The 13319-nt window shown below is 37.5% G+C and overlaps 1 protein-coding gene across 5 annotated transcripts in view; it reads right to left on the bottom strand.

Annotated features, from left to right (window-relative positions):
* Positions 1-13319, bottom strand: part of ADAM28 (ADAM metallopeptidase domain 28) — a 51340-nt gene that overhangs the window by 19422 nt on the left and 18599 nt on the right. For all 5 annotated transcript variants that reach the window (XM_045585905.1, XM_045585906.1, XM_045585907.1 and 2 more), the window contains 7 exons: positions 11310-11381; positions 10311-10382; positions 8220-8389; positions 7549-7633; positions 5999-6129; positions 3688-3865; positions 1739-1828 (listed from right to left, as the gene is read on the bottom strand). In XM_045585905.1, coding sequence (XP_045441861.1) covers positions 1739-1828; positions 3688-3865; positions 5999-6129; positions 7549-7633; positions 8220-8389; positions 10311-10382; positions 11310-11381 — 798 coding nt within the window. The remainder of the gene's footprint in view (positions 1-1738; positions 1829-3687; positions 3866-5998; positions 6130-7548; positions 7634-8219; positions 8390-10310; positions 10383-11309; positions 11382-13319) is intronic.

Raw genomic sequence — 13319 nt, 5'->3', positions numbered from 1 at the left:
TGTAAATTGGATCATATGAGACCCTATCAATCTAACCCCCACTGCTATAGCTGGCCTACCTTTGCAAAATAGGCTTATACCTTCTGTTCTTTGTTCTTTCTCTCAGTCCCCTTATTTCAAAAAATTCTCTCTTTCCATCTACTTCTCTAAAATCTACTCATTACTTTCCAGCTGAGTTTGACATCCTCACTTTCTGTGAAGGCTCCTCTGATTTCTTCCACACATATAGTTGCTCCTTTTTCCTTTCTGGTTGATTGCCTGATGGAATTTATTGGAGTGACAAAATTCCACAGGTTTCAGGTGCACAATTCCACACACATCATCTGTTCACTGTATTGTGCATTCACAACCCCAGGTCAAGTTTCTACATGTGGTGGGGAACGTGGCCTGAGCTCAGATTTGGAAGGTGCAGATTTGAATCTTGGCTCTGCCAGTGCTCAAGTGTGTAACCTTAGAAAATGAATTTAATCTCTTTAAAATCGATTTTCCGTCAAAGTTTTAATTTTCAAGTTCTTTGTGAAAAGTTTTACACAAAGGGCAAATGCCATTATCATATCTACCTGGGCATTCAACCATGCATTGTATTTTCATCTTCTTTAGGCATGTTTATCATTGCCCTGATGAAATTTCAAGTTCTTTGAGGTAAAAGACAGCTTTTTTTTTTTTTACATCCTCCATAATAGTTAACAAATAGAATGTGATAAACACTTGTTGAATATTATTGTAATTAAGTTCTCAAATTTCCTTCCTTTTAGCCTCCTCTATTTCTTTCCTCTTCCTCTAACATAATAACAACACAAAAACCCTAACATTACCTATAACCTGGTAGCCAATTTACACATTCCTTCCACAAATAGCTATTGAGCATTTACACTGTATGGAATTCTGTGCTGGGTGAGGATGATAGTTTACTGCCCTTAGGAGCCATTCTCACCAAAGAAGACAGGCACATAAATAAATGGCCATTACATAGAACTCTATCAACAATGGAATGTAAATACTAAATTTTTACTTGAAGGAAAAGTCAAAAAGCTGCACAGAGAAAGAGATATGGCATCCTCATTTTATGTCTTGTTTTCTATGAACTTCACCCTGAAGTGACTTCACAGACAGAAAATAGGGGAACCCCAATATTATTCAAAATAAAAGTTTTACCACCGAACTAATTATCAAAGGAATTTATAACTAATTATGAGATTTGGCCCAAGAAGGTCAGGTAGTATCTTAAGAAGTAGTGGATAGGTGTATTGGCTATAGAACCAGTAAATTTGGTGTTTGCCATTTAGTGATTGTATTATTCTGCATGTTTTCTGTTCTGAGTCTCTTTTCCTTCAAAAGCAAAATGAGATAATAATACCTACTTCAAAGCAAAGGTAAGCTCAATCTCTAATGTGGGGCCTGCAGGTGGCAACTGATCAATGATTCTTTCTCATCTTTGATGTTTCTATCTCTCTTCCTCTTTGAAATCAATAAAATAAACTATGTAATAAAAGCATAATATGCTAAGTGTCTGGTTGTCCAGTGACCAATCAACTATTTAACCAAAGTGTAATATGCTAATGAGGGCCAAATAGCCCATATTTGTCAAGCCCTCAGGAAGGACTTGATAAGTGGCAGGTAGCATTAAATAGAGACAGAAAAATGCTGTTTTGTCTATTTCATTTAACACAACCCCTGAGATTAACATGGAAAAATAAAGGGTAGTCATAATTATTAAGACAGAATAAAAGAATCTTACCTGGCACTTTTCGCAGCATTCTCCTAATGCACATTGCAAACCTGCCTTGATTTTACATGTTTTAGCATCACAGCAGATGTTGGTACATTCCTAAGGAATACCAGAAACAATTGCAAATGCCAAATTACTTGGTCTCTCTTTCAGCACAATTCATACTACAATTTGCTCATTGCCCAGACCTCATTTTGGTATAATCTGAACATAATTTTCAGGAAAATAAAAAAACAACAAAGCTGGACATTAGAAAAACTGAGATTTTAGAGAGCAATCAAGGGTTTGGTATTTTTCTAAATTCTACTTATAAATATTTTAAATTTGAAGATTTTTTTATTTTTATTTTTTGTTCATCAAGTTTCCCATAATAATACTGAAAGTATGAGAGCAAGCAAACACACAAAGGACAGTTTATTTAAAAATAACATTTATCTAAATGAAGAACATAATTAGTTCAACTGATCAGTTATGTACCTATTCAGCAGTAAAGTTAATATCCAGAACATGTAACTAGAAGTCTAAAACTATAGTTCTTTATTAAATTTCTACATTCAATTCAACTCTACATAAAGCAGTATACTTTGTTTTGTTCTCCTTGCCTAGTTTTTGAGAAATCATGCCCCTTTCCCATTGTAGCCATTGAGATTCCCCAAGACAAATGGTATATTCAGAATTACAATATTTTAAGCTTAAAACTTGTACCCAATTTCAAATATAAGTATCATCTGAGAAAGTTTGCTCTTTCTCATAGAATGAATAGATCTGAAATCCTACTTAAAGTTACTGAGAAGTTCGCCCCCTGCGGGTTTGACATGTTACTTATATTAAGTGTTGTTAAAGCAGGGCAAGGGTCCTATGCAGAATCCCGGCTGCCCTGTGAACAAGGTGGGATCAGCCAGGCACTTATAATGGTAACAAGTTCTGAGCAAGTGCAGGATGCTGTGGGGCTGCTGAACAGCACACCTGAGTCCACACCATGGCTCCTTCATTTAATAGCCTGGTGACCTTGGGCAAGCTACGTCCACTCTCTGAGCACTGTCTCAGTGCTCTGTCTAAAGTGATTTCTCAAGAAGTCATTGGGCACATAAGAGATGTGAAGTTGCCCTAACCAGTTTGGCTCAGTGGATAGAGCATCGGCCTGCGGACTGAAGAGTCCCAGGTTTGATTCCTTGGTTGTGGGCACATCCCCAGTAGGAGGTGTGCAAGATTGATGTTTCTCTCTCATCGATGTTTCTAACTCTCTATCTCTCTCTGTAAAAAATAATAATAATAATAAAAATTCAAAAAATATATATTTTAAAGAGAGATATGAAGTACTTCTGAGAAAAAGGGAGGGATAAGGACACAAAGCCTGGGCTTGTGAGTGATACTTAAAAAACTAGATATGGGGAAGAAACACAAGAAGGTCTATTAAGCAATGTGGGATTCATTGTTAGAAAAGCCGGCCTGGCAAATGTTTATAAGTGAATATACAAAAAAACACACGAAACTATGAACTTTCATAGTGAACCACATTATATCATTTTAAAAAATATATCTCTTGCCGAAACCGGTTTGGCTCAGTGGATAGAGCATCGGCCTGCGGACTGGAAGGTCCTGGGTTCGATTCTGGTCAAGGGCATGTACCTTGGGTTGCGGACACATCCCTGGTAGTGGGTGTGCAGGAGGCAGCTGGTCGATGATTCTCTCTCATCGATGTTTCTAACTCTCTATCCCTCTCTCTTCCTCTCTGAGAAAAATAAATAAAATATATTAAAAAAAATATATATATATATCAATATATATATCAAAATGTTTCCTTTTATTTTTAAATTAAATGCATCAGGGTGATATTGGTTAATAAAATTAAATAGATTTCAAGTGTATATAAAACTATAGAGTTTTATAGTTTATCTTCTTGGCAATTGAAAAGCAAACTAAGCTTTTTTTTTTTTTTATAAAGGACTCAGCTGTACCTCGGAAGTCCCACAATCACAGTCCTCTCCTACTTCCACCAACTGATTCCCACAGATCGGGTTGGATATGATATCTGCTCGCAAAGGAACATTAAAGAGGCAATTTGATAATTTATCTTCAAAAAAGTTGTCGTAGCTGACAAGGCTGCAGGAACTGAAGTCTGTAGGTATATAGAAGCTGTGAAGAGAAGGAAAGAGAAAAGAGAATGCAGTCATGCTGAACAGGTATGGGACAAATATCAGACATTGGACATGATACACCTAAAATCTTCCCCAAAAGAGAAAATCAAAGCCACTGATCAGCTGCCAAGTCATAAGCTCATTTATGTACCTAAATTAGCTCACCTGAATGGACATAAACACCTCCAATGAAATGAGCAAAATACAGAATCCAGGTTGCTATTTAAAAAAACAAAAATGCAGTCCAGCTGGTGTTACTCAGTGGTTGGGTGTTGAATGATGAAGCAGGAGGTCAGGATTTGATTTCCTATCAGGGCATATGCACAGGTTGTGGGCTCAGTCTCTAAAGTTGGGCCTGCAGGTGACAGCTGATCGATGATGCTCTCTCATCTTTGATATTTCTATTTCTCTCCCTTTCTGAAATCAGTAAAATATTTATACTAATAAAAGGGTAATATGCTAATTAGAGTAGGTGAATGGACATCTTCCTACTGTCTGACTTCCTTCTGGACAAAGCCACAGTGGTGGGGGCCAAGGTAGAGGCAGTTAAGGGTGATCAGGCAGGCGGGGAGGGCAGTTGGAGGCAAGATCAGGCCAACATGGGAGGGCCATTGGGGGCAAGATCAGGCTGGCAGGGGAAAGTCATTGGGGGTGATATCAGGCTGGCAGGGGATTGCAGTTGGGGGCAAGATCAGACCACCAGGGGAGGGCAATTAGGGGTCATGAGGCCAGTAGGGGAGCAGTTAGGCAGCAATCAAGCCAGTAGGCAGGCAAGTAGTTAGGAGACAGCTGTCTCAGATTGTTAGAGGGATGTCAACTGCCAGTAGGAGCCTAAACTAGCAGTCAGACATCCCCCAAGGAGTCCCAGATTGGAGAGGGTGCAGGCCAGGCTGAGGGACCCCCCCTCCATGCACGAATTTTGTGCACTGGGCCTCTAGTGCTATATAATAAAAGCCTAATATGCTAAGTGCCTGGTTGTCTGGTGACCAGTTGACTGTTCAACCAATCAAAGTGTAAAATGCTAATGATATGCTAAGGCCACTCAACCACTAGCTATGATGTGCACTGACCTCCAGGGGGTAGATGCTCGGATTGGTAGGTTAGCTCAGATTGGTAGAGGTCCAGCCTATCAGGACTGAGTGAGATGGGCTGGACATGCCCTGGAGCCCTCCTGCAGTCCCTCCTGGGCCCAATTGTACACCAGTGGGCCTGACCCGCACCCTCTCACAACCTGGGACCCCTTAGGGGATGTTGGAAAGCTGGTTTCAGCCAGATCTTGCAGGCCACTCCCCTCAGGAGGGCACCAGATGCAGGGCTCATGGCTGGCAAGTGCTGCTGTGGCAGCACAAGCCTCTCTCAATTGGGACTGATTGGGTGCGAGCCCACAGTGGGTGCAGTGAGGATGGGATGAAAGGGAGCAGCAGGTAGAAACTGCAGGCGGGGTTGGACTGCAGGTTTCAGCTGCTCCCTGCAGGCCAGCCAGAAGGGCCCCACCCATGCATGAATTCATGCACCAGGCCTTTGTATGTAAAATGCACTAATATTTTGAAAAGATAGCATCAGATATATAGTTGGCATGCAGCCATATGCCATTTTACAGAATGGAGACTAATCTTATATCGAGAAGCTTAGAAGGAAATTAAAAAGATAAAATGAATGTATAAAAGGGAGTCTGAAATTTTTAACGATAAAATTGCCTGTTAAATTTGCCTAAGGCAAGGCAGAAACGAGTAATCTCTTTTCATAGACTCTCTCTTCAACTTCCTGTAAGAACTTTCCTTTTTTGATTTTTCTCTTAGAACTTTTTCCTTACTGTCACCCATCTAAACTTATTCAAAATTCCATAAATACTAATGATTTCATAAAGATGAGGATAAAATTATAAGTCCCCCCAAGAACAAAGAGTTTAAATTATGTTTAAATTATGTGTTAGTTAGTGGGAAAAAAAATATTAGCATATAGAGGAGAGATAAAATAGTTTGGTATAGTTACACATTCATGACTATGCTATGTAATCATTTAAAACCTTGACCATGTTATGAAAGATGACATAAAAGAGTAGCACATCCCAGAGAGAATTGAAAAACAAAACAAAAACAGGGGGAAATAGCTTCTTCCCAGTGAGCCTTACCTTAGTGCATTGTTCATGACACAAATTGTAGAAGGGCACTTGCAATCATAGGAGTCATGAAACATTCCAAAGTTATGGCCCATTTCATGGGCCATTGTCCCTGCAACTCTAAGCACATTGTCACTGTGGTCCTAAGGGTGAGAACAGGAAACAGATCTAGCTTGTAAACTAAATTATCACTCAGGGTATAATTAAATATTTTTACAGTAGCCCAGTGGAGAGGCTGATTTTACCTTCAGCCTATTCACCCTACCCATCATCTGTCCTTTGTCTGTCTCCTAACCTCTCCTCCCCTCTTCTCTTCTCCCCTCCCTTCTTCTCCCCTTTTCTCTCCTTTCCTTCTTTTCCTTTCCTCCGCTCTCCTCCCCTGTCTTCTACTCTCCTCTCCTCCTCTCCTCTTCCTCCCTCCCCTCCCCTTCTCTCTCTCTCTCTCTCTCTCTCTCTCTCTCTCTCTCTCTCTCTCTCTCTCTCTCTCTCTCTCTCTCTCACCAAAATAAAATAAAACAAGAACTTCAATACTGAATGCCCAATCACAGGTCATATTACCTGCTCTTTTTTTTTGTGAATGGGGAATTTTTTAATGAGAAAGATATTAGTGGTTTTCTGCCATGAGAGATAGCAAAATTTATTCAGTGTGATAAGGAATCAGAAATATTAAAAAAATAATAATTTACCTCCAGTTCCCAGCTTGCTTGTGAATACATTCTAATTGAATTGGAGGGCTTTGATATGTTTAACTAGTCGAGCTTAAAAGTGTTGGTTAACCTAGAACTTTGGCACATAGGTATCTTTTTCAATTCTATTACTGCCAAGACTAGACATCGATCAATTCCAGACTTGCCCCATTGCATGAAGTCCAACCAATGGCCAACTTCATTATCAGATTGTTTCTGATTAGAGGCATTAAACTGGGGGCTCCAAGTTATCTAGGAGCACTTAAAAACTAGAAAATCGTTGCTAGTTGTAATTTCCCAACGGAGAGACAAATTTGCTGAGAACACCAATCCACAGAAACCCAATTCCATTACCTTTCTTGTTTCAAAGAGACAAATAAATAGATTCATAATGCATAGTACAAGACTGTCAAACAAGGAACACTCGTGTAAGATCAGAAGTTAATAACTACCATTCACAATATTGTTTCATCCTGTTGAAATAAATATGTTAATCCTTGCTATCTATTAAGATATAATTCCCCAAATGGATATAAAAACAAACCAAAAAGTTTAAGAAAAGTAGAAATGTGTTTCAAGACTGTTCAAATTGCTTTAAGGTTTCTTCAAATCTAGGGTATTCCTTTAAAATATTTATTTGTATAACTTCAATGTTTTTTCTCTGGAATAACCCCATAAACAAGATAATACATTATTATGATCATGCTGAGTGTATACTGAATACGCAAGACATGTTCAACATTTAAAATTCAATCAATGTCAATCAACCATGTTAAAACAGTGAAGGAGAAAAACTATAATATCTTCTCAATAGATTCACAAAACAGAGCATTTGACAGGCTTGAACATAGAACCAACTGATTATCTTAAACAAACCTGAATGATGCCAACAGAATGGTAAGGGGAGCACATAGTGGACATAAAAGCAAGACCCACAGTTGTTCCAGAAAGTTCTGTTGCCCTGCAAGAAAGAAAGAAATTGGTGTGACAACTTATGATTCGAAGTTTTACTTTCTATACTAGTAGAAAGTTCATCAACAGCTCTAAATGGTTAACAGAGAAATTCACATTGTGAATCATCACTAAATATTTCCCTTAGTTTTTGCCCCTGGACTGGTAGTTTAGTTGGTTAAAGTATTATATCAATACTAGAGGCCCATTGCAGGAAGATTCCTGCAAGAATAGGGCTTCCTTGCAGCAGGAGCGAAGCAGAGAAGGGAGCAAAGCCCTCAGGGGTGGACTTCCCTCCCATTTCCACCACCGCACCACAATTTGACAACCACGGCTCTAAACCAGTCTTTCCTTTCTGTGCATCCAATAAAAACAGACAAACTTCTTATGAATCATTATTAAATCATTAGTTTCTTAAAAAAGAAAAGAGCATATTCAACATAAGGTTCTAATGAATACTTTTAAAACTTTTAACCTTCTATGTGTAAATCATGTCCCCTTATCTTATAACCTGAGAAACCACTTGCTTTGCTCGGGCTTTGAAAACTTTTATGCTAAAAACCACATGACATAAAAAAGGGGGAATCTATACATACGTGATTAACTGCGCAATATCATGACGTTTTCTACTAAGGAGGACATCCCCCCTCCATTTAGAAAAGTTTTCCAAGGTGAAGCTTGCATTTGGGGTTATCTTTATCTTATCCTCATCATTCCAGATTTCTAGCCCCACTAAGGCCACATGAGTATTGAGCTTTTTATAAAGCTGTCCAAAGAGGGGGAAAAATGACAAAACATCAACTTATAATGGTGACATCATCATTTAATATTCTCAATATACTTTAGATTTTCAAACTATTTATAACACCACTGTAAAAGCTTTCTTTCTAAACATACGTGTGAAGGGAAATTACCATTTCTTTCATACAGAGGCTGATATCCCCATTTCTAGGCAAAACAAACACCCTTAGATATTTCAGGGGGTTTTTTTTTGTTTTTGTTTTTTGTTTGTTTGTTTTGTTCTGTTTTTTTGGAAAGTCTCTATTAAGACAAACCTTTTTTTTCTGTCTGCAAGATCAAGAAATATAATTTTCTATTAGTAGTTCATTACTATGACTTCATTTAACTCAAATGCCTTCTAGCATTCTCAGAGTCATCATATTTCAGAACTTAGCAAGGTTGAGTCAGCGCTGGTTTGGACTGTTCCTCAAACATGACAATCTAAGTTTTGCCCTCAGGTCCTGTGTTCTGCTTTGCACACCTCCCTTTAGGGTCAGAGACAATTCCTTCAAATATTTACTCAATTGTCACTTTATTAGGCCTTTCTAGTTAACATAGCACCTAAGATGAATCTCAATCTCTCTCTCTCAACCTCTCTCTCTCTTAACCTCTCTCTCTCAACCTTTCTCTCTCTTAACCTCTCTCTCTTAACTTCTCTCTTTTTCTCTCTCTCTCTCTCTTTCTCTCTCTCCTCTCTCTTGCTTTTTTTTTCTTTATAGCAATTATCACCATCCTACATACTCTTCATATCATTTATTTATATTTGTCTCCTTAAGCAAAAATGTAAACTCCCTTGAAGCAAAGGATATTTGTCAGTTTTGTTCCTTACTTTATTTCTGTCATCTCAAAAAGTACCTGGCACAAAGAAGATGCTCAAAAAATATGGCCACTACTTGGAAGTTTCCTTAAGAGGAGTCACCATGATCTTTGTGGTGAGAAGACAAAATAGAACCTTGGGCACTGAATCCACCGTTATTTTCTTTCTATCCTTAGATGACTCACAGACCACCACAAAGTGACTCTTTTCAACTAAGCAGGCTAACTATATGTTCAAGTAATGAACTAAATATTAATATTTAAATCTTTTAAAAAGGTTAGATTATAAAATCATGTTTAAAGAACAGATCAGCAATTATGCAATCAAAATGGGCTTGAAATCCGACCAATCTATGTTCAAATTTTATTTCTATCATTTTCTAACTTTGTGATTTTAAACAAGTTACTTTGCTTCTCAGAATCTGATTCTCAGAATTAAGTTTGATAATATTTTAGCATTGTGTGATGATTCAATGATATAATGTATTGAAAGATGTTGCTGTGCCAATTTGCCTTCTTTTGCTTGTTCTATTTTCTTCCCATAATTGGCTTTCCCTTGAGACTTGTTTGTCGGAATTTTTATACTGGGCTTTGGGAAAACAAAAACTATGCAAACACCTTGTATACCTTCATGGAACTGTGACTAGTGTGACAAGTAGGTGAGAAATGTCTCTGTACTATAATATTAATATTTAATTAAGTAGCAGAGGTCGTGGTCACCCTTCAAGAGGCAGTCATCAGTATTAGTCTTAAAAGTGTCGACTTTTGCCGAAACTGGTTTGGCTCAGTGGATAGAGCGTCGGTCTGTGGACTAAAAGGTCCCACTTTCAATTCTGGTCAAGGGCATGTACATTGGTTGCGGGCACATCCCCAATAGAGGGTGTGCAGGAGGCAGCTGGTCGATGTTTCTCTTTCATCGATGTTTCTAGCTCTCTATCCCTCTCTACCTTCCTCTCTGTAAAAAAAATCAATAAAATATATATATATTTTAAAGTGTTGACTTTCTTTCCCTGCTTCATGAGTCCTCACAGAAACAACCAATGATGCTGCCTAGCAAGTGTTAAAATTACATTGAATAAAATATATCATACCATGTTGACGTAATTGGCCATCTCAAACACTCTCATTCTTATTTTCTCTGGATCTTCATTGTACTTTTTAAACTAAAAGACAACCAAGACACACAAAAATGGGCATTGATGGAAATGAACATAATGGGAAAGTTTAAAAAATAAAGGCATTTTCAGTTTATTTTATTTACCAGTGTTTATAATCCATGATCAGTTACAAAAAGTTAGAAGTTAGAAACAAATGTTTCCTTATTTTTCTAGCCATTTGAGAGCACTTTAGGAATAGAGATGATGTTTCGTCCCCTAAAGTATTAACTCAGTGTAAAACTTTAAGGATTCATTACAAATGTATTTCAGCAAAATACCATGATCCCCTAACCTGTGAAGAATCAGTGCCAGGAATAGCTTATTCATTTAAAAAATATATATAAATAGTAAATGAATTTAGTATAGTAACAGAGGTCAAAGTTTTAGTGTCTGAACTAATTAACTTGTGTTATCAAAGTACAGAATTTTTCCTTTGAGATCATACGTGTGGGTCTCAGGTTTAGAACCCACAATGTATGAAAATGCATTCTTATAAAAGAAGGTAGACAATGAATATTACAAGATATTTCTCTTCCCCCCCCACCCCGCCCAGAAGATCCCATTCATTAGTCCTTTATATTTATGATTTTCTTATGAACATAAATTCTAATTGACCAATTGTTTAACTAGTTAACAGAAACTAAAATGACAAAGAAATGTAATTGAAAATTGAGTTTGGAGCTTTTAAGATAAAAAGAAAGGACATTAGAGTATAAAAATGTATTGTATGCATATCATATCCAGTGCCCATTCCTGGAAAGAAGAGATCTTATCAGTTTAATTATATGTCAAAATTTTCATAGGTTCAGAACAATTGGTAAAAAAGAATTACTCATAACCCTGATTTTTAAAAGCCAATCCAGATAGTTAATACTCACATAATAAACTTAGGTAGGTGGGGATTATAAAAGACACATTTATTGGTATAGTTACCTCACCATTATCCAGGACCAAATAATATTCTATGTATTTCTTTTGTTCCCAAACCTTCTGGTCATTTAATTTCTGCAATCAATATAAAAAGAAACATTGCTAAGACAAGATATTTCTCTGCAAGAATCTTTATTTTATTAGAAATGTGTAATTTATAAAAGATTAGTTATTGTCTGGAAATAAAGGAAGATAAGATAAATTCTAACTAATAAGCCAGAATTATCTATAGACAGGCTCAGAATGTCAGGCTAGGAGAGATGTCAGCGATATGCTAGCCAAATCCCTTTGTTTTATCCAATAGTTTAAGTGATTACACAGCTAGTACATAGGGATACTGGAGTTAAAAGTGTTCAAAGACTTTAGAACAGTGGACTTTCCCACTATCCTGCTATGAAATAGACAAACTTCTTCTTCAGTGTCCTCCTCGTGTTTTTGTTGTTTAATATCCTTTTATTCCTGTTCCAGTGAACACCTCTTTCTTTACCAATGGTGCAACGCCCAAAGCCACCATGACACCCAGTCTGTTCTTTTCTTTCCAGAAAGAGCTGGATTTCTTTCCCACATCCTAAGCTCCCCTATTATCTTTTCCTTTCTCTCCACAATAAAACAAAACAACAACAGTGAAAACATATTTCATAGGGATTGTCCCAATGAAAAGTAGCAGACATTATTTGTATTAAATAGTAAACTTTCAAAGTTTATTAGGCTGCACTTCTAGAAGTGCTTGTCTTTGAACAGGTAAATAAGTTTCCATTAACAAAAAAAAAAAAAAAAAAAATAGCCGTGAAGGTAGACTTTTAGCTAGTATATTATGGTAATACTTACCTCCCACCCTCCATGGGAGCAATAAGTTTATTAACAATTGCTATGCACCAGCAATGCTCTGGGCACTAGGGGTAGGGCAGTGAAATAGACATGGTCCATGCATGAAGAAGCTCACAGTAGGCAAATAAACACCGACATATCAGATTGGCATTAAAACTATGCAGAGAATTGCACACGGTGATGTGATATTCCATGACAAGGTAGTAATTTCACAATAGATGGTTAGAAAGAGCCCTAAAAAGCTGGCACTGAAGCTGTCACATTCATGAAAATGAGAAGCCAAGCAAGAGAAAATGAGTTGAAAAATAATTCCAGCAAAGAAAAAAATGGGCAAAAAAAAGACTCCAAGGTGAATTGATCTTGACATGTTAAAACACAGAAAGTTTGTGTTAGTCAGAAAATAATGGGGGCAATCCCTGGTGGATGGGGAGTACAAGATAGGATGAGATTTGAGAGGTTGTTGGGGCCCTAGCCATACATGGGTTTGAACTCAGTCAGCTTTGATTTTGATTTTAGATTTTGTACGAAATGCAATGAGAAGCCATTAGAGGGTTTTGAACAGAAAAGTGACATGATGTAGTTCAGAATAAAAGAATCATTCCAGCTATTGTGTGGGGAGTGGCTTCTACTGAAGCAGGAATGAGAGTCCGCAAGTCAGAAGCTGTTGCAATGGTTATTGTGAGAAGGATGGTGCCATGTGGTAGTTGGAAAAAGGAGGCCAAGTGACAGATCTGAAATATATAGAGGCACTTGCTGATGAAGGAGGATAAACAAAACAGGAATCAAGGATGATTTCCAGATTTGGGCCTGAGCAAATGATAAATGATGGTACTGACTCAGGGGAGAATGAGGGAGAAGCAGGTCTTGTTTGGGGCTTGGAAATCGGTAGTTCTATTTTGACCACATTAAATTTGTGATATTAGAGCTTCAAATGGATGCATGAAGTAGGCAGTAAATTAGAACAGTCTGGCCTTTAAAGAAGAGTTCAAGGGTGGAGGTATATATTTGATAGTAATTACTGCAGAACTCTTATTTGAACAAAATAGGGCATAGCATAGGACAAGATTACCTAGAAAGAATGTGTAGATAAAGTAAGGAATGGGACAGACAAAGGATTTAGTTTTAACCTCCATTATTTAGAGGAAGGATGACAGTGAGAGGAACTGAGAAGACCTAGCACTGGTG

The sequence above is a fragment of the Pipistrellus kuhlii genome, unplaced genomic scaffold (assembly GCF_014108245.1).
Source record: "Pipistrellus kuhlii isolate mPipKuh1 unplaced genomic scaffold, mPipKuh1.p scaffold_m20_p_21, whole genome shotgun sequence".
Taxonomy (NCBI): Eukaryota; Metazoa; Chordata; class Mammalia; order Chiroptera; family Vespertilionidae; genus Pipistrellus; species Pipistrellus kuhlii.
This window is presented reverse-complemented; position numbering and strand designations above follow the sequence as displayed.